A 23789-nucleotide genomic window follows, 5' to 3' on the forward strand; every position below is an offset into this window, starting at 1 on the left:
TAAAAATCAGATATCTACTAAGAGTGATGAAGAAAATAATGCAAAATAGATAACCAAGTGAAACTAATAAAAAGCCTGTAAAAAAGACAAATAATAGAATATCTACCTATAGAATCAAATCCTACTTTTAATGACATATGTGTGTGTGTAGTCTTTTTCATAATGATTAAATATATTCAATAAAACGATTTAATAATTATGTTGTGTTATTTATTTACAGAATTATTTACATGTATACGATTCAAAATAAACTCAACTTACATTGTAAATAGAAAAATATTTATTTGTTTGGGTTCGATTGAATCATCGTAATTCACAACATTTCATATTAAATTTACTTTTATATTTGGCATTTATAATAACAGATGCTATTATTTACAAACTGTTTTTGTTTATATATTTTTTTGTTATTTGTAAAAAAAAATGCATTTTGTTTGAATAAATTAAATTCGTTTCATTCACACTAACAAATCTTCATATTTTAATATTATATATTTATATCAAATATTCATCACTAATTATTATACATGTAAAGGTAACTTAACAATAGTTAGTTTGTACGTTTGATGGAGTTTTAACAGTAAATATCGATTGTTTTGATCCCAGAGATGGATAAAAATTTAGTACTCTGGCAGTATTTAAGCAACTTAATATACTAATTATTAAGGAATGAATCTTAATAATTGATATTACGATGATTATTCATTCAATAAATCAATCAGAAAGTTTAATCAATAGAAATTTGTCTAAAAGAAGAAACGCTTTTAGGTAAAATAAGTGATTTGTAGTCATTTGAAATATTTTTGACACATTATATAATAATTATAATAAACTAACATACATAAATAGAATATACATACATACATACATCTAAAAAAAATATCCTATAATACAATCTCTTCGTAGGATGATGAAACTATCACATTTTATCACGTCTCGTCTATTTTTTTTTTTGCATACACACCAATCGAGAAAACGTCAACGAAATTACACCTCAAATTATATATATATCACTAATTGTCATTAATTTACAATATTTACATCACTCTAACATTCACATTTGATGCTCATTAACTGTCGCCACGTTTGTCTCGTCCTTTTTGAATCCCTGATTGTCTTTTCCGACATCAATATCATCTCTTTGCACTTCAATTTCCTTTTGATATTTTCTCTTTCTTGTCCAAGTCTCGGGATAGCCATGCTTGGGTATGTCGTTCCACCATTGCTCTTCTCCAGAAGCCCACATCACGAAAACGCCATTCGTCACAATAAAAACGCCAAAAACTATCCAAAAGACAGTCCTCCATTCTTCTTGAGTTGTCTAAAGAACACAAAATTAAATAAATTAATCATATATAATTATAATAAAATATAATATGAATAATTAAATATTATTTTGAATCACCAAATACAGACTAGACTAGTAGTGTTATATGACAATATTTACATTTATTATTGACTGGTGAAATTATGCAAAAGTAAACGTTACATGGTACTAGTTGTTTTACCCGGCTTCGCTCATTATTTGTAATATAAACAGCTTAAACATGGCGAATCTAATAGTAAATATTCACTTGTTTTGTTATTAAATTTATTTGATCGAATTTAACTTATTTTATTTTATTATTTTATTTATTTTATTATCGAATTTATTTGATCGAATTTGATTGAATTTATTTTATTAAATTTATTTTCATAAATTTATTTTTATTAAATTTATTTGATTTTTATTAAATTTATTTGATATTAAATTTATTTGATTTTTATTAAATTTATTTGATTTTCATTAAATTTATTTGATATTAAATTTATTTAACCAATCGAATCGTCATAGAAACTGATTTGTTTTCGATTTTCAACCAACTATAGTTACAAACTTATAAAGTCTTTTTCGAAATTATATATTAGATGTATTATATGTATGTTATACCAGAATTCGGCGGCTCCCCCGGCCCCCTTCGCACTCGGCGCCCCCCGGGCCTTCGCCCCCGGAGCCCCCCGTCTCACGTCTCCATGTCGTCATGGAAATTTTGACTTGTTTTCGAAGTTCCCAACCATTTTCCAACCAAAAATATTTATTTACATACAAAGTATCTTTCGAAATTATATATTATGTTATGTATATATACATATACATATGTATATATATTTAGATACTAGTGTTGTACCCGATGAAATGGCATATTAAGTTCTTAAATAAATAAAAAAAAATTAAAAATGTGTCGGTCCTCTGTTTGATCCGCATGTGTTCGTATTTTTCAAATACCATTAAAATATAATTAATTTATATTTAATTGTTTAATATGAAAAAAAGTTTGAAACTATCTATCTACCTACATATAAACAATATAAAACACCAATAGAAAAATTAATTAATTAAATAAATTATCAATAGATGGCGCTAAATGCTGAAAGACTTATTTCCCTAGAGGAAATATTGGTAATGCTACGTATACTAAAAAGAGCGGCCGAGTAGTTGCAAATCGGATTAGGCCGGGTAGCATTCCAGAGACTGTGTGAACGTTATAATTGGTTTCAAGGATTATATCTAGACCCTAAGTGCATGTAGGCTAAACAATGGCGACCGAGTTGGCTGTTATTGGTCCCTTCGCAGAATTGACCTGTACCGTGGGACCGAATGTCATGGGAAGACATATCCGTACGTGACCATAACAATAGGTGAACAAATTAGACGTCAAAGATGTCCTGAGAGATCTATCCCTTAGTGATATTATACATGTGTACATTTGATGTGAAAGAGAATATGAACTATTATGAATTATATTGTTCGACTTACATTTGGCGTCAAAAGTCCTACTAATAATGGCGTTATGATTCCAGAAAGCGCTCCAATACCATTGACAATAGCCATCAATGTTCCTGCATAGTTACAACTCAAATCCAAAGCGTTCACTTTCATTCCTGGATAGAATGCGCCCATCAATCCCATGGCTATTGTGAACAAGGCCACAACTCCTGCTTCATTGTCACCAACATATGATGCTCCGATTATACACACTCCGGGTCCAATGGAAGCTGTAAATATCAATATACTCCATCTGTATCATAGAATATAAAAAAAATAACTTACACTATTGTTTTTATTGGCTTTACCGATTGTGGTGAAAATTTTCCTAGCATTGGTGACGCTGAGGTGTTCATGTTTAATGCAATAGTCACAAATGATTCCAAAGGTGATGGAAGTAATCCACATCACAATGTATGGAAGGGTTGCCATAACTCCAGTTTTGAGCACATCGAAGCCGAGTACGTCTGTCATGTATTTTGGTAAGTCTGTGACCATTGTAAAGTATCCCCAGTCGTGACCAACCTGAAATGTAAAAAAAATATTTTAATGCAACTGTGTCATGACATTATAAATTCATAGTACATGTATGATATGTACATACACAAAAAAAATTTTATTCCGAAATCAATTTCAATCCAACCAACTTAACCAACTAAAATCTAACCTTTATTAAAATTCAAAAGCTACATACTACATACAAGTCTAAGATATTGTAACGTAGAGATTAGGTGAGTGGCGCTCGTGGACCGATGGTTTATTATCTCGCGTTCGCGCCAAAATGGCCTCAACATATAGAGGAGTCGTGTATAACGGCCAATAGGATCGCGCGACTCATCGACCAATAGGATCTCGCGAATATCTATATACGGAGAGCGCTCGATGAGTATAAATATTGGGCGCTCTCGAACTGTAGAGCATTCGGAGCTGGAGAGCCGACGAGTGCAGACCAATAAAAACTTCTACAACACAATGTGTCTTTCTCTCCGATCCTGGATACCCCTCTTCACGTCCACTCAACAATATTTATAATGTTCTAGGTTAATTAGAATATCAATATTATGTACCTGAGCGCAAACGAGAGCCCACAATGGCACACAAGTCAAAATAGCAATCCAAGGTATATCAACATCTTTAGATCTTTGTCCACCCAAAGCTTCTTCTAGATACTTCTTCTCCTCGTCGGAGATGAAGGGATGTGACATGGGATCGCTGTAGCACAGTAATACCTATAAATAAAACGCATTTATAAATGTATACATCTAAATTTAAAATACATAATAAATTTAAAATACACACCCAAAGAATGAACCATAGAATTCCAAGTCCACCAAAGAGATAGAAAACAGACGCCCAGTTTCCATTTTGTAACAGTATGCCTGAGAAAAGAGTACCAGCTATGTTTCCAATTTGAGCACCACCAAATACCAACGATCCTATTCTTCCTCTTTCCTCGAGTGGAGCCCATTGAGCCAATAGAGCGTTCAAAGCCGGAAAAGTTGTACCCTGAAGTTAATATAAAAAAAATTAATATTGTGTAATTAATGTAAGTGATGGTACATATATTATAAAATGGATTTGAAATGGAAATTAACTCACTTCTCCCAAGCCTTCGAGGGCACGGAGGGCTATTAAAGCCCCAGAACCACCAGATCTGGCAACTACTGGAGTCAACAGGGTCAAAACTGCGGTTGAAAGAATTCCAAGTCCTAGGGAATACTTTCCTCCGAACTTTTCTGCTATTATTCCACCAGGAAGATGAGTTATGACGTATCCATAGAAGAAAGCACTCAAAATAAATCCTTGGGTAGTTTCATCCCAATCGAACGTATCGTCTCTATACTAAAATCAAAACACAGAAACGATATAAAATAATATACGAGGGAATTCCCAAAAAATTGCAAACGTAAACATGAAAATATGGTAACGTGTATCATCATTTAACAATTCGGTTGACAATTTTTCAAGCAATCGAAGCGTGCAAATTGTAATGTGATGTACAAACGCGAATCAAATTTTGATTGTTCATTAGTTGATAATGCAATTTATCAAAATATGTTTTTTCTATATCTATCTCATATTCAATAAACAACCTGATTATACATACATAAAAACGTGCGATATGTTTATTTTATTTTTTTATGTTTTATGGAAAACTTTTAAAATGTATCATATGTACAATGTATATTTTCTAAGCTGACGAGGCCTCGTAATAATAAAATATTACAGTACTGTATACTAAAATTTGTATATATGTATGTATGTATGTTACAGTCGAAACGTATTTTCAGTTGTAATATATTCTAACTAGCGTTTTAGGTCATTCATATTCGAATACAATTCAACTAGTAAATTATAACTCTACAATTGCAAATATACTTTCAACAATATGCACCAGTTGTAATATAACAGTTGAGGTTTGACAGCTCTGATGTTTTTACGAATGCTTTAGAATTCAATAATGTGTTAATATTTGCTAGATATTACGAATTATGGTAATGCATATCGTATTATGATTACTCTAAGAATGTGTTCAAAACAAATGTCACTTTCCAAATGAATTTACTAGTCGAGAGACGTTTTCACGCAAATCTAGCCTCTCCATCTAACCTGGTACCAACTTATAGTTGAACTTTTTTTTCAATGGTAATATGTTTAGTCCAGTTGGTATGTAATTCGCCATATGAATCAACTTATGTGGGTTAGACGATATATATTCTAACTAGTCAAAATATATTACAACTGAAAATACACTTCAAATATAACGGTATTTGGTACCAGGTTAGATGGAATATATTCCATCTAGTCAAAATATGTTACAACTGGAAGATACACTTCAACTGTAACTAACATATGGTCAGAAGTATGGCTCGGTGGTTGCGTTTATGTTTAGCACCGAGAGGTTACCGAGTTCGATCCCGTGCTAAACTTTAATGCTGATGGTCAGACTTGGATATTTGTGACTCCAAGTCGATGGTTTCCTATCAAAGTTTGCCAATTTATCTGATTTCATTGTTGAAACGGTTCCTCCATCAAATTGGCTAGACGATATATATTCTAACTAGTCAAAATATATTGCAACTGAAAATACACTTCAACTATAATACGGTGACAATACGTTCTTTATTTTAAAGAGGACAGTCCTTTATTTCAATGCATTGTCCTTAAGATTTATTTATTTTCTAAATTTGCCCCCTTGTCCATTATTTTGTAATATCGACTATCGCTAAAAATAATAACGTCAAAATATTTAAAGATGCAATTCATAAATTTTATCAAATCTATTACATTGAGCAACAAAAAAAATTACTGCAGCTGAGACATCAATTTTTACTAAGTTTGATCCACCTTAATTCGAATATGACAATGATTTTTGTAGATGTCTTTTTAATTCAAAATATATTACGACTGGAAGATACACTTCAACTGTAACATATACATACATATATAAGGGAAATTTACATTACATACATTTGATACATGGTCTTAAAAATGGAATGATTTCGAAAATGTACGTATACTAAGTTATAATACATATTAATGAAATATTTACCGCTTGAATGAATTCTTCTGTGCAATCTTTGTTTTCACACATCGACTGAAAAAAAGGAAAAAACAATTAATACATACATATATTTTATAATATTAAACGACACGAGCGTACGTTTCAAAAACGTGACTTTTGAAATTGAATACCCGCGCGATTTTACACCGCCGTGTAAACCGCAAAAATCACTACAAAACTATGGTTTTAAATTAAAAATGACACTAACTAAGCAGTGTTATTGCTGTTGAAATGAAAATAGTAAATAAATCTATGACCTTTCACTATTTATTTTACCACAAAGGTCGCCGACTTATAGATCTAATGCAGTAACAAAAAAAAGGAACATTAATACATATATAACATACATACATAGTTCTGTTATAGATCGTTCAACTTGCCCATTTCTTAAAATATACGAACCAGTATTCGAAATCGAAGGCTAAAGTTAAACATTTAAAGCCTCGTTTCGAAGCTCTTCTCAACGTGTAATTCAGGTTATATAAAAATATTAACTGCGAAAACGTTAACTGTATTTATTTATTATACTTTCAATTTATCAGTACCACAAAAGTAATATATTTATACTATATTTACATAACAGAAAACTTTCGAGTGATTACTCAATATTTTCAGGAACGCTCATCAACTGAAAATTTATTTTTTACATGTTAATATTAACCCTTTGAATGCTGACGTCTTTTTTGTTGAAAGCCCCCACGCTGAAAATTTCGCCAACATTTCCAACTCGAATTATTTAGGAATCCAATAGAAAGCAGGTATAAAAATGGTAGATAATCCAAACAAACCGCTAGATAACTACCGCCGATGATTTCGAGTTTTGTAAACGTGTGTTTAGACTCTCTAATATATCTTGCAACAATATAAAACAAACAAAGGAATGTATTTTTCTAAAACTAGTTCCATCTTCTTCATTGTTGTTAAAATGTTTTGATCACAACCTAAATGCCAAGCCACAATCTAAAATACTCAGCAGTTAGGGATTTCCATCAAGAAATTCTGCTATGGTTATAAATTCAGAAATACCAGTATTTATAAACATTGACATGGATTACACGACCCATATCGGCGTATTGCAGGCTCATAGACTTGGCAAAACGCCGATCAGCGTTGGTCAGCATTCAAAGGGTTAATCATCAAGACAATAGGCATAATCATTGGGTCATGTTAGGATCTTTAAGTAAGGAATACTTGGAATACAAACCTCGATTGTTTTGTTGATGTCCTTCGGCGACATGACGGTGATGGCGAGATTCAAAGTCACCCTCATGGTATATGCATTGCCCACCGCCAAAAATCCCATGATGGCAAAAACCCATCTTTGCGGTATCAGAAAAACTGCAACAAAACAAAAACATTCAGATTTTTTAGTATTAGCATGCAAGGAACGTCACGAAGGGAGAGATTTCTGAGTAGCGCGCGTACGAAGACTTTCCAAAATTGAAAATTCTCGGAAAATCCGTCAACGAACGTGTTGTTTCGACAAGGTTGAGATGTCGAGGAAGATTTCCTGAACTAGAGGCAGTAGCATCGACAATTCGATTGTATGATAATGTGTATGCTGGAAAACCGAACTTGACCGCAAAGTGTCCATTCGAATCGGCAAACGACCTAACAAGGTTGAATTTTGTCCAGATTGTTTTAGTCAAAGTTCCGTTTGGCCAGCCTTATCTTAAGATCGAATCGCAATTAGCCGTGGAATGTATTAAAGATTCATATAACGACCGCTTTAAAGATGTGGCCGACTTCCGTTTAATGACAATTGCGCAAAAGTGAAATTATTGCCCATTGTTAAGTGCGAATTTCAGCGTCATGGCGCGTCCGAAATACGTAACGACTTTTGCTCAATCGGAACAATGGATTCAACGGTCAAAATTCCCCTGAAGACATTTGAAAGTCGACTATCGACAATTCAGCAGTCTGATGTGGCGTGACAGATTAGGATTTACGCATGCACAAGTAACAGAAACGAGATGAGGCCGTAGGAAAAGAAGCGTCATGATCCTGATTGTATAAAACTTGCCAATAAAAAAAATCACCAACATGCAATAGCGAATCGTATTCATACAATTTAGAATCTAGGCCGACGTTTGATTTCACGCTAGTTTTTTGTTGCGTTTTTTTTTTTTAATAAAAAGGGTCTATTTCGAATATTTATGTAGTTCAGCTCTGAACGAATCAATGTCAAATTTTATAAAAAATTGCTATGTATTTTATAAAAAATTGCTATGATATATATATTTTATAATAAATGTTCGTTGTTTGATATCCATATATATTTATATGTTCGTTACACGTTTATATGTATATATGTACGTATATATTTATATATATATATATATATATATATATATATATATATATATATATATATATATTTATATGTTCGTTGCTTGATATACATATATATTTATATATTGTATATGTATATTTATAAATATATATTTATATGTTCTTTGTTTGATATACATATATAATATATTTATGTGCATAAATTCCAATGCCAAAAAACAAATAAATAAATTGCAATACTTAAATGTTAAATACTTAAATACTTAAATTACTAAAATGGTCAATGTCAAAATGCACTTTATTACTAAATTAACCAACATAAAACCGAATATTTGTGCAATAAAAATGTTATGATATTTGATGTCCGACTAATCTGCCAATGAAATGTCAAGGAATTTTAAAGTGTTTTGACTTTGACTTCAAAACTTTTATATGTTATAATATAAATAAATTAAAGTTATATATTATAATATCTATATACATATATATTATATGTATGTATATATGTATAAAAATGAATGTCTGTGTGTGTCTCGAATAGGCTCCTAAACCACTGAACCGATTGCGATGGAACTTTCAGGATTTGTTGTATGCATGTCCGGGAAGATTACTGTGAAAAAAACCAGGAAAAAACGGGAACGGAAACGGAAAAAAACGGGAATGAGTGTCATTGCAACGCAATAATTTCAAATGTGTTCGCTTTTTGTGCATGCGTTTTTCCGAAAAATGGGAACGGGGACGAGAATGGGAACGAGAACGGGAATGGGAATGGGAGCGGGAATGGGAACGGGAATCGCATGCGTTATTATAGTATATGTAATTTTAGTAAGGTAATTTTGGTACTAGTATATGTATATTTAGTAAGGTAATTTAGGTACGTGGGGAAAATAATCGTAACAGACACGTTTGAAAATACTTCATTATGTTTCTCGGTGACGTCTATTGTCCACATTGCCGGATTTATCCACACTATTTCGATCGTTTTTTTCCCTTTTCGCCACCCTCTCGCTACGTCAGATTTTAATTGCTTAAACTTTTTATTTTTTCACTCTATATTTTTATATATATTATTATAGCAGTGACGCAACTGAAAAAATTTGACCCGCTTGCAAAAGTTACCAAAGGGCCCCCTTTTTACTTACCTCTTATACAGTTCACATGGTTTTCGTGAAAGGGGTCATTTTTTATATCTCTTATTTAATGAAATAAATAAACTTTCAAATTTTAAATATCATTTCTAGCCTATATACAAATTTGAAAAATTCAGATATTTTTGAAACTTCTTCATGTTAATATTGCAAGTTGGCCAAGGTAGATTTTTTTTATTCATACACTTGACTGTTTTCAATTAGTGTGAATTGATTTCCCAATTTTTTGTTATATATGTATTAATATTTGGATATATGTAATTTTAAAGGCTCTCCTGACTCTAAGGGCGAAAACACACAGCGATGAACGTGGCACATGGTTTTTTTTAGATAGTTTTTAACGTATGAAAAATATATGGTGTATCTTAGACAGATTCATGGCATGCCGTCCCAAAATTACCCCCTGGAGTGTTTTCGGTCAAACTGTATCCTAGTATTTATCCTTGCTTGACAGTGATCGATAACGGCGTATCCCAATTTGAAGAAATATAGGAGAACTTGTCGACGTGCCACGTTCCTTGCTGTGTGTTTTCGCCCTAAGGCTCGCATGCACCGCATACCCCGCGTCATAATAGTTACGCCATTTCTTCAAACTACCTTTGATTTCATCAAACTCAACCTGTGCATACAATTTTCCTCAAATTACATATACATACATACATATGTACCTATGTACATTTCCTCTTTATTTACCACACAAACCTCAAATATACATCCATACATACACGCTTAAGAAGATCAAACTGTCAGCAGAGAGACCATAGCATACATAAATATTCAATGTTTGATGTGAAAATTTTCGTACTTATGTTGTATTAATAACTCAATGACAAGATGTGTCATAAAAATTATTACTTTTGTCAACATCGATAAATAAAAAAACCTTTGTTTATTATCTTCAATGTTAAGCTGTGAAATATGTGCTCAACAAAAATCAGTTTTAATTCCAAATGTATAAACGTACACATATATACTACATAAGTATGTATGTATATAGGAAATTATTTAATGTTCACGATATAAATCCCAAATGTTCCTTATCATACATAAAAATCAATATCGCGATTATGACTGTATAACAGGCATTAATCTAGTTAGTCTAAATCCACGATACTTCAATCGGCTTACTTAATATTGCAACGTTTTGATTGAATATTTAAATCAAAACAAATACACATATTCTTGTAGAAATAGGAGACTATCTTTACAGGAAAAGAAAATGTTTGTATATATAACCTTAAAAAACGATCAAATCTTAATACTTTTATATGTATTGACGTTGACTAGCTGTCTTATCAGCTTCTGTCAACATTCTTAAATCATATATGTGTGCACATATATATTATATAACAGTGTTTATTTAATTTATCCAACAACGACATTTTGCTGAAAATTGCTAAGATAATACCTACAGGGATATAATTTACACGGTGAAATCATACTTACATATATTGAAATTATCTCTTTATACAAATATACTATGTAATCGGCGTGTAATTAAAAATTTGCTCGTTATTTCCGCACATCCGAAACGCTCGTCTCGAACGCATACCGAAGACTGTGTCTATTTTTGCGTTATATAAATTGAAATCGGCAACTTTGCAAAAAAAAAAAAGTCGATTTCAATGACCGCTCGTGTGCAACAGACCGACATTCAGGAACAGGCCTTCGAAGTGTTTTTATATTTTTTTAAACGGCACTCTTGCATTCAAACCGTTAGCAAAAAAATATATGGGTAGCCAACACGCTACTTTCTCTGCGCTCGAATCCATCAGCAACATCATCATTATCATTTCCATCACCATTAATGGTAGTACATCTAATCGACAAAACCCAACCGAGTACATATTTATGTAGATCACTAGTGCTGTGGCCGTTATTTTCAACGGGTGGTTTCGGAAAGGAAGTGATACACGAATTAAAATAACGTTATGTTATATATAAATATAATGTAAGGCAATTTTTGTAATAAAAAGTGCGCGCATTACACGCTCGCCAATCCAGCCCGTTCGGAATAATTAATGAATGTGTGTGAGTGTGTGTGTATATGTCACCCGTCGCTCGGCCTGACGTCGCACATATCTGTCATCGCTCGGCCTGACTCGGTCACATGACGCTCCAAATCCCCCCCCCCCGCGTCTCTTCGCCCACTTGACTCTGATTTGCTGTGTGTCCACGGTCTGGCACATACCCATATACATCGCGTTCGTTTTTATATACATTATATTATGATACTTAGTATCATACGCGTAAAACCCTTCCAGTCTGCAGTGTATGTAGGTATTGGCTTAAGATACTGGTCAAGGGTAAATTTCAAACAGTATTTCAACAGCTGATGCTGAATCTTTAGCACAGTTGGCATATTATTATTTGTATTTTTACGTAGATATATACAAGGGAGGCCTAACAGGTAGACCCCAATGCGCCTTCCTAGTTAATTAATTACAAGCATTTTTATTACACACATAAATCACTATATTTCGAGAGGCTGAAGGACACGAAATTAACAATTAGTTAATCCATAGAGACATCTATGGATTTAGACAAATTCAGATATTTGTGAAAGCGATTTGATATTTGATGATTTGAAAGGATGATTTGATAGAGGAACTGTTTCAACAATTAAATCAGATAAATTGGCAATCTCTTATAGGAAACGATCGACTTCACAAATAGCCAAGTCTGACCAGCAGTATTAAAGATTAGCACGGGATCGAACCCGTTAACCTCTCGGTGCTTAACATAAACGCAACCATCGAGCCACACTGCTGGCATATGTACAATTATTAGCCATTTAAAATACTGTACTGAAAACCTTTTTAGTCCTCAATGATGCCTCTGTACAATACAAACTGATAGCAATTATGCCGTCATGTTGGTGGCTAATAACACTGTTCAACACGAAAAATGGTTCAGAGACGAGATATGACTTTGATATAACAGATATAACTTATATAAAGACAATTTAATATATTATCCCTATTAATTCAATTCATATTGGTGTAAATACGAGTAAATGCTAGTACGAGCTTTTAACTCGCAATTTTACCGATTTAAAATTCAGCCCACTTCCAATTAATCCTTTTAAACGAAAACAATATTGTGACCAGAACACTATCCCAATAAACATGTTTCAATAGAAAATACTCAATATAAAATAATATAGACAGTGGAAAAAAATCCCAAAAGAAAATACGTACTTTTGACTTTTGATTTGAACTGGACGACTACTTAGAGAGATTTGAAAGCTGAAAAGTACTAAAAGTGAAAGATAAAATACCCGACAATAGATTCCAATATTAATTTTGAAAAGGAAATTGACAGATTTTGAGACAACGACCGAACAACACCAGGATATTGAAAAATCACGCGATTTAAAAAACACATATATCTCCGAATCTCGAGCCAATCAACATTTTTTTATTACCAGATTTGTATTCACTGGGCATAGATCTATAAGAAAAGTGATATCTCGTGTCTGAACCATTTTTCGTGTCGAACAGTGTAATTATTCACAACTGCAGTGCTCTCTATCTAAAATTTGTACCTGTACCCACAGCTTTAGCAATCATTTTTGATACATGAACATAATCTAGCATGACATTGAGGTACATACGTGTTGTGATTCATATTATATTTATATTTAAAATTGGCTCAAATCACAGTGCATTAAAATTCCTCGCATTATCTTGTATCAACACAGCCTTCGCTCATCAAAGCCGTTTCCGGTTATGTCCAGTTTTGGCGCGCACAATTCGAATTTCAATCGTTGAAAATCATTATGATCAATCGATAACGAGACGAAAAGGTAAGGTCGTACGATTCATTGAACCGAAAAAATCGCTCGACGAACTCTCGGCGCAAATTTTGTCAGTTGGCGCGGCCATAACTCGACCGCTGTCGACCATGACCTAGAGTCGGTGAAAAAAAAAAAACAGCCGCACGTATTGCGTAATTTGATCGGCGATTACTATATTTTCACTAATATTTAATCTATTCGCGATGTTTGTGATGACATGTATCTATAATAAAATATCCGACGTGCGAAACAAATAATTTAATTTAATATATTTTTTTACAATTTCAAAATGCTATACATATATAATGTATTTTTAATGACACTATTCGAATAAACCTTGGCTCGTATTTGCAGGATTGCAATGTTAAAAATATGAAATACCTTAACAAACAATATATTGCGCATAGTAAGTAATATCATAATGTTTTAGTTACCTAATTACTAGCGTACATAAATTTATAAATTATCATAATAAACATTAGCGACTTTTAAATGGGTTTGGTGCATCCGCTCTAAAATCGCCAGACAAACGAACGACAGATTAACAGAATGGCAGATTTAAACGTCATTCTCGTTTTCTCGAATGATAGATTGCACATCAGATGACGAGTAACCTTTCGATGTGCACAGATGCAATTATTAAAATGGTAATTATTAAAATTGAGTTGGATCTTTCTGGCGAGTTTAATAAGGCAAGATTCGGAACTTATCGAATAAGGTTACCCATCATCTGATGTGCAATCTATCATTCGAGAAGACGAGAATTGCATTTAAAGCAGCCGTCCGTTAATTTGTCTGGCGATTTTAGAGCGGATGCACCGCATCCCTTTTAAATACTTCAACAGCTTTTAAATTCTTCTATTTTATGTATTATATTATGATTAATTATTTCCTTTTAGTCTCTTTTTTTAGCCAGAGTACAATTGTTGACCACTTAAATTTTAAAATTAAAAAATTAGATCCCTTTCAGTAATATCACTGTTCAACTTGAGAGTTTCAATTATTTTTGAATTTTAATAATATTAAAGCCCACTTTAAAAGTCAAAAAATTTGAACCTTGAAGCCCTCAACATGAGGCCACCCCCCCATACATTAATTATATATAGGTACTACACTACAAAATATCACCTGTGATAAAATAAATAAATAACACACCAAAGTCCAGCTAAGGAACATACATATGTATGTTTAAAAAGGTTCGGTGATTATTCCGCACAAAATGAAAATCGCGCACGTCACTAATATCTCAATTGCGGAACACCTGTCACCTGAAAATTCTATCCAACTAGAGTAATACACGCAAACTATCATACTAACAAGAACTCGATTGCCAGATATTCCGTATCTGCGATTTTCATGACAATGATTGTCGTGTGCGCGATCGCAATGTGCGAAATAGTCCGTTTACCGTTTTAAACGGACTCAAAACAATTGGTGATTCTCAAATTTCTTTATCAATTAGCTGATTATTATTATTAGATATAATGTATGTGATTCGAGTATGAATGTCAAATATTTGACATAATCTTTATGAGCGGGTAAGAATTATGCACCTGTTGTAACCTTGTCGATCTTTTTATGGTCGCATCAATTAAAATTAATTTACATATTTCATGTTTTCAAGTTCAAAATATATGCATATAATATATTTGTACCTAATTGCAGTGACGATTAAATTTATTGCGTGCAATAAAGATATGCCCGTTTTCGTTGCTTACGACTAATGTCAAACGGTACGACTTACATTTATTTGCGCGGCAGTACAAATTTATTACAGAGCATTTTTATTCACGTAATCAGCCACTAAATTAAAAATTGAATTCGCTAATGGCAGAATACAACCTTAACGTTGAATGTACAAATAAATCGTGAATAATTTCGCAGTTATTGAACCGCACCGAGAACAATGGACTTTTGATGATACTTGAAATCAGCCGTCAACTCGCCGTTGAAGGGTCTATATAAATGTATAAATAAACACACGACCTAGAACTTGGCAGGACCAGACCGGAATACTGATGAGAGAGCATCGGAAAAATATAAATACGGAAACAGGAAGGTGTTGCATGGCGAAACCGCTTCGCAGAGGTCGCATAAAAAATAAAAATGAAAAGCCAACTGAATACTATTTATTATTGCAAGGGTCATTTTGCAAAACGGTCACAATTCACCGGTCGTCTTCTATGAATTCGAATTTCTACCGAGGGACACTGGCCGCTGTCTGTGTCGTAACGTTTCCGGTCTGGTTGTACATAACATTTTTCATCGATTTTCCCCGCGCGCGAAAAAGTTTTCCCAATCGATTCTGCACGCATTCGATTTTTTTTTTATCGAACGAAGCTGTTGCGAAATCGTCGCATTTTCAACAACATTGTCGCACTTCCGACAAGCGAAATCCAGTTACGCCAGTGCGGTCATATCTCAGTGTTGTATTAGGAAAAAAAAAATAGTCACTTTCAAACTGGTAATAATTCGAATTCCTTTCTTTGACACTTTCAAGTCCATTGACGTGCCCATTATTCTAATAAAATATTAACGATACTTGGTGAATAAAAACAGTCCGTTATTTATCATATTATATAACAAAGCCACGAATTCCCAATCCATTATTTTATATTTTAATTGCGATTAGTAGTTTTGTAATCTATTATATTAAACCATCATCATCATCAGTCTTTACCATCCTCTACTACATAAAATCTGTTCCTTTCTCATCACTTTCAATGTTTCAATCTATTTATTTTTCATCAATTATGTATCTCGCTTATTTTATATAATATCATCATCATCATCATCTACAGCCATTCGCCACCCACTTGGTGAATAAAAACAGTCCGTTATTTATTATATTATATAACAAGGCCACGATTTCCCAATCCATTATTTTATATTTTAATTGCGTTTAGTACTTTTGCCATCTTTTATATTATACCATCATCATCTCTGCTACATAAAATCTGGTCCTTTCTCATCACTTTCAATGCTTCAGTCTATTTATTTAACATAACTTTCATCAATTGTGTATCTCGCTTATTTTATATAATATCATCATCATCATCTACAGCCATTCGCCACCCACTTGGTGAATAAAAACAGTCCGTTATTTATTATATAACAAAGCCTCGACTTCACAATCCATTATTTTATATTTTAATTGCGATTAGAAGTTTTATCATCTATTATATTATACCATCATCATCATCATCATCAGTCTTTACCATCCTCTGCTAATAAAATCTGTTCGTTTCTCATCACATTCATTGCTTCAATCTATTTATTTAACATAACTTTCATCAATTGTGTATCTCGCTTATTTTATATAATATCATCATCATCATCATCATCTACACCCATTCGAAACCCACTTGGTGAATAAAAACAGTCCGTTATTTATTATATAACAAAGTCACGACTTCCTAATCCATTATTTTATATTTTAATTGCGTTTAGTAGTTTTGTCATATATTATATTATACCATCATCATCATCATCATTATCAGTCTTTACCATCCTCTGCTACATAAAATCTGTTCGTTTCTCATCACATTAATTGCTTCAATCTATTTATTTAACATAACTTTCATCAATTGTGTATCACGCTTATTTTATATAATATCATCATCATCATCATCATCTACACCCATTCGCCACCCACTTGGTGAATAAAAACGGTCCGTTATTTATTATATAACAAAGCCACGACTTCCTAATCCATTATTTTATATTTTAATTGCGTTTAGTAGTTTTGTCTTATATTATATTATACCATCATCATCATCAGTCTCTACCATCCTCTGCTACATAAAATCTGGTCCTCTCTCATCATTTTCAATGCTTCAGTCTATTTATTTAACATAACTTTCATCAATTGTGTATCTCGCTTATTTTATATAATATCATCATCATCATCTACAGCCATTCGCCACCCACTTGGTGAATAAAAACAGTCCGTTATTTATTATATAACAAAGCCTCGACTTCACAATCCATTATTTTATATTTTAATTGCGATTAGAAGTTTTATCATCTATTATATTATACCATCATCATCATCATCATCAGTCTTTACCATCCTCTGCTAATAAAATCTGTTCGTTTCTCATCACATTCATTGCTTCAATCTATTTATTTAACATAACTTTCATCAATTGTGTATCTCGCTTATTTTATATAATATCATCATCATCATCATCATCTACACCCATTCGAAACCCACTTGGTGAATAAAAACAGTCCGTTATTTATTATATAACAAAGTCACGACTTCCTAATCCATTATTTTATATTTTAATTGCGTTTAGTAGTTTTGTCATATATTATATTATACCATCATCATCATCATCATTATCAGTCTTTACCATCCTCTGCTACATCAAATCTGTTCGTTTCTCATCACATTCATTGCTTCAATCTATTTATTTAACATAACTTTCATCAATTGTGTATCACGCTTATTTTATATAATATCATCATCATCATCATCATCTACACCCATTCACCACCCACTTGGTGAATAAAAACAGTCTGTTATTTATTATATAACAAAGCCACGACTTCCTAATCCATTATTTTATATTTTAATTGCGTTTTGTAGTTTTGTCATATATTATATTATACCATCATCATCATCAGTCTTTACTATCCTCTGCTACATAAAATCTGTTCCTTTCTCATCACATTCATTGCTTCAATCTATTTATTTTTCATATCTTTCATCAATTGTGTATGTATCTCGCTTTATTTATATAAAATCATCATCATCACTATCTACATCCATTCGTCATCCACTGCTGGATGAAGGCCTCTCCAACACGCTTACTCTGTTTTGCGCAACTCTCATCCATCTCACCCCACACATTTGCCTAATTTTGCCTACCCATCTTTCCTGTGGTCTTTCTTTTACCCTTTTGCATTCTCTCGGGTACCATTCTAGCACTTCTTTTGTCCACCTTTCGTCCATTCTTCTAACCACGTGGCTCACCCATTGCCATTTAAATCTCTTCACTCTATCCATTATATATCACAACCCTTGTCATACTTCTCACCCACGTATTCTGTTTCCTGCCTTTCCTCGTTATGCCAAACATACAACGTTCCATACTTCTTTGAGTGCATTGGACTTTGTCTAGCAACATGGCATTCAATGTCCAATTTCACAAATATAATATTATATACATAAATTTCCTTCATCAAAGTGGTTATACTTATCACCCATTTTGATTATATTTTATAGATTATAATTCATTTAACATATTTTAATGTATTAATAAAATAGTAATGAATGTGTTAATTTGATATAATCAATACGGAAAATAAACAATTAAATATCCATAAATATATTAAATAGATGAAAAATCGCTAAATTATTTATCAATACATATGATGTATGCATAACTTTTATTTACAATACGATTTACATTCATTTTTACAAATTTATTAGTTGATCAAACAAAGATATAAAGGTTAAAATTTTACACAAATTCAATAATGTAATCTTATCTAAAATAGATTGAAATGTCAAAGATGTGTAAATATCTTGAGATTAAACAGAAACACAATTTCAATAAAATAAATATATATAAAATCTAGATAATATATAGTTGTTAGAATATCGCACTTTCGATTTCATTCGCAACGTTTCCGTTCACAATATTTATGTGTCTGTCTGCATGCAATATTTTGCACAATTGCAGAAGTTAGCCTTGTTGAATGTTCTTTCTGCATCTTTTATATAATTTTTACCGCTTTTGACTTTCGCAAATTGACCATTAAACACAACAAGAACCGTTTAATAGAATAATAAATGATTTAAACAATTCATACCAATCGATAAAATATATTATTTAAAATGCATACAATCGAAAAGTGTGTAAAATGAGAACGTGCATTTACCATATCTACAGATAATATTTCGGTGTCAAGGTTTTCAAGTCTTTAATTTTTATTGAAAAATCTTTTCAGCGTCTCGCCACCCACAATCTGCCATAATAATACAGTTCTCAATCAAATTTGGGTCTCTTTATTAAATATCATATTTAATCTCACACAAAAAAACCGCTCATTATTATTTAAGGTTGTTACAAAACTGTCACTATTCATAATACTTTGTGTTACGTTTCGTTTTTATGTTTTGAATTATTTGAGGTCGTAAAATGTTGCATAAATCAATTATATGAAACTTTCGTGACACAATTCGTGTGATTATTGATACTTTTTTTTATTATTGCTTTGAATATTGATTTCTATGCGATTATTTGACAATTTAGCATTCGCAATGATTTTGTGTAATATATTTTGTATTTGTACGTGATTATATGTTTTGCAAATACTTGGGAAATTACAATAAATTATCTTGATTTCCCAAATGAAAAATGTAATGCGGTAAATATTCCACAAAATTTGCAAGTCGGATATTTTTTTAATATAAATTATCATAATTTTAGAAACAAAATTTTCATATTAATAGCCTATTTATAATGCTAATTAATGATAAATATTTTTGATTGAATTTATAAAAAAATGTCTATAAATATTAGTGACAAACATTGTTGAGCGAAAATTTTTCATGTAGAATTAATTTGCATTTAAAAAATTGCAAACGGATATTGTTCAATTTACAAACTATTTGATATTATGCCAAAAACATTTAACAGTCTATTTTTAAAATATTTTCTAGCATCCTAGTCGTCTTGGTTCGATTTATTTAACTTTTTCGGAATATTGATTGCCGGTGGACGCGCGCAGCGAATTTCGCATAATTTTCATGCTCAATTTGAAGCGAAAAATTTTCACATATTTTTCCGGCCGTTTAAAACCGCTTCTTTCCAATATAAAAACAATCATGTTGTAATTCTAATAGTGAATCTTAAAAAAATACGGTAAATTGCGAGTGAGGAGAAATTCTAACATAATAATTGCTGTTAAGTCTACCGACACCTTGAAGACAACGTTCATTTTCTTATCACTTACTGGAATTATGCAATATATGTATTTATGTATATCGAATTATAATAACAGTATATTTTTTACGGTGCATAGTTCTCTGATATAATGAAACATTGCACGTTGATATGCTATCACTTTATCATCTTTCTTCACAATCTGTAATTTTCCGCAAAATTCATCAAATGGAAACACGTGAGTTAATTTCCAATCAATTTCTATCATCATTTAAATATTTGAATGATTCCGAATTTTTTTCTTCGATTTATCTATTCTATGGTTATTTATAATGACATAGCAAAGTCTAAAAAAATACAAGGAAAAAGCTCGAATTTTTATTTCAAAGCATTCAATTTATAGTCCGAATTTACGATACTAAGAAAATATATATTCTTACATTTTTCCTCATCTATTATTATAATTATTAATTATATATATAATATATGTCACCAAATATATTATATACTTATTTATGTATTATAAGAACTTATCTTTGTTTGATTTTATATTTTTTTACGTTTCAAATATATAAATATACACAAATGTACGTACATATTCAGCGATATGTACGTTAATAGTTATTAATCGATTAAACGTTTTTTATATTCAAATAAATAATAAGAAAATACACACGAATCAGTGATTCTCAATCTACTATTTTTAGTTTACAAACCCTATCATATTCAATAGATACGAATCCCTACAAAAAATCCAATGCAAGGATATTCATTATAGATTATATTACAGAATATCTAATAACCATACTAACACACTTGTGAAGAGTCTCGGTGATTACAACAAAATGTCTATACCCTTCAGGAATAAACACAGATTACCTAAACACAACTTGCTTTAGGTCATTGACTTTAGAGAGTCTTTAATTAATATTATGTATTAGATGTATTATGAGCATTTATAAGTAAATAGGTTTTTGAGATATTTTTTCTATTATGCTGTACATTAACATTAGAATAATGTAATACTATGATTACTAACAAAATTAAATTAAAATTGTAAAATATAAAATTATCAGTCGATCAGTAGCTATTAAAATAGATTATTAAGATGTATTTTGAACATAATTTAGTAATAATAAAAAGCATTTAAAAATTTTAAAAAATACACGTTTCCAGCAAATATGAACATGAAAATGCTATATTAGTATTTCATGTATTGTTTTATTAATACAACACATTTTAAAGATTATAAACACAATGAGGAATGTCAGGAAACGGAATACGTAGGTGATTTGATTTTGATTTTTAAATGCTTTTTATTATATTTTTATTTTTATTTTTTTAATATATTTAAAACAGGAAGGCCTAACAGGTAAAACTAATGCATCTTCCTGGCCAATTACAAAAAAAAGTATCAATTATTGAATAAATGAGGAAAAAACACATGTACATATGTAGATACATACAAATACACATGAATATATGTATATATATAATATAAATAAACATACACACATAGATGTATGTATCCATAAAGTAAATACACATTATATTATACTAAATAATAAAATTACAAAATGAAAAATTTAAATTATGCGCTGGAGACATTTTTTCCTAATAAACTTATTTATTCTGTCATACGAATACAATAGAGTGGTCTTAAATTTGGCGAAAGATGTTGATTTTATCAGTTTTTCATTCACTGCAATTTCTTGGAAATTACTTTAGTTCTGGATGAGGGTAATTGGTAATGTTCGGATGGTGAAAATAACATAAAACCTTTGAAAAGATAATGTATCATTAAATGTGTATACGAATCAATAGATCCGCAGCGATGACCCGTGCGAAAATGTACGTGGGGTAATCTCATTGGAAATTAATTGTTTATATTATTATTACATTAGATAAAACACATTGAAAATACAGTTTGCAATAAATCCACATCAGCCGTTTGCACAAACAAAACTGTCACGTCATTGTATCTGATGAACATCTTTTACGCAACGCATTCAGCATTTATAAGGGAAAATATGTCAGCGACCTTTGCAACACTTTTCTCCTCGATTCAGACACCTTCTCCAAGAACGACAGGACACGATTGAATTACGCAAAATTACGCTTTTGGCGACGATACCCTTACCTTACCAGTCATGTGTCTTCGCCAACATATGGATTCGCCATTGTGAAAGTGTGCTCTTGACCGATTATCGCCACGTACGAGAATGCACTGTTATGTGTTATAAACGTGCGCGAATCTAAGTCCCTAATTATTATATCATATAATTGTATCAACAAACAAATATTTCAACTAAAAATTCTATATAATTTTATTTTATTTTGATTTTTAAATGTATCTATATGTGCATTACATATGTACAGTCGCGATCAACGTCTCAGCTTGTTACAAAGTCGGATTTTTTTTGATTTGTAAATGCTTTTTATTATTACTAAATTATGTTCACAATACATCTTATATCTATTTTAATAGCTACTGATCGACTGATAATTTTCTATTTTACAATTTTAATTTAATTTTGTTAGTAATCATAGTATTACATTATTCCAATGTTAATGTACAGCATAATAGGAAAATGAGCTCAAAACCCTATTTACAATTCTTATAAATGCTCATAATACATCTAATACATAATATTAATTAAAGACTCTCTAAAGTCGATGACCTAAGGCAGATTGTGTTTAGGTAATCTGTGTTTATACCTGAAGGGTATAGTCATTTTGTTGGAATCACCGAGACTCTTCATGAGTGTGTTAGTATGCTTATTAGTGATTTTGTCATATAATCTACTGGTTAGTGGATGTATGTAGAGGTATAGTGGTATAATCTAATGGTTGATTTTATATAAAACTAGTGTTGTACCCAATGAAATAATATCGCATGGGTGTTAAAAAATGAAAAGAAATGTGTCGGTCTTGTGTTCGATCGATTTTTTTTCAAATACCTTTTAAATATATTTAATTTAATATATACATATGTATATTTATTTTGCGTATGTGAATACATACATAGGTGCATATCAATAGTAATAATATAATATGTTGTCAAACCAATGAGCAAAGTGAAATATAGAAGAGCCTTGTATAAAGACGGTCTGTCTCTTTGGCCCACATATGTGTGAGTATGAGAGCGCGCCAACTCTTGGTAATAGACCTGTAGTATAATAATAGACCCAATGGTAATTTTATAGAGTGAATTATGTATAAGTAAAAACTACTTGCCTACCTACATATAAACAATATAAAACACCCATAGAAAAATTAA

The 23789-nt window shown here is 31.4% G+C and overlaps 2 protein-coding genes across 3 annotated transcripts in view; one reads left to right on the forward strand and one right to left on the reverse strand.

The window, feature by feature from the left end:
* LOC143910435 (uncharacterized) overlaps positions 1-23789 on the forward strand; it is a 448390-nt gene that overhangs the window by 91738 nt on the left and 332863 nt on the right. The window lies entirely within an intron of this gene.
* Positions 195-23789, reverse strand: part of LOC143910433 (putative inorganic phosphate cotransporter) — a 43317-nt gene continuing 19722 nt past the window's right edge. For both annotated transcript variants that reach the window (XM_077428899.1, XM_077428900.1), the window contains exons 2-9: positions 7576-7709; positions 6360-6404; positions 4406-4648; positions 4106-4312; positions 3874-4035; positions 3115-3331; positions 2798-3036; positions 195-1321 (exon numbers count right to left, since the gene is read on the reverse strand). In XM_077428899.1, the coding sequence (XP_077285025.1) occupies positions 1055-1321; positions 2798-3036; positions 3115-3331; positions 3874-4035; positions 4106-4312; positions 4406-4648; positions 6360-6404; positions 7576-7709 (1514 nt within the window). In that variant the 3' untranslated portion in view covers positions 195-1054. The remainder of the gene's footprint in view (positions 1322-2797; positions 3037-3114; positions 3332-3873; positions 4036-4105; positions 4313-4405; positions 4649-6359; positions 6405-7575; positions 7710-23789) is intronic.

Source organism: Arctopsyche grandis, chromosome 4 (assembly GCF_051622035.1).
Source record: "Arctopsyche grandis isolate Sample6627 chromosome 4, ASM5162203v2, whole genome shotgun sequence".
NCBI lineage: Eukaryota > Metazoa > Arthropoda > Insecta > Trichoptera > Hydropsychidae > Arctopsyche > Arctopsyche grandis.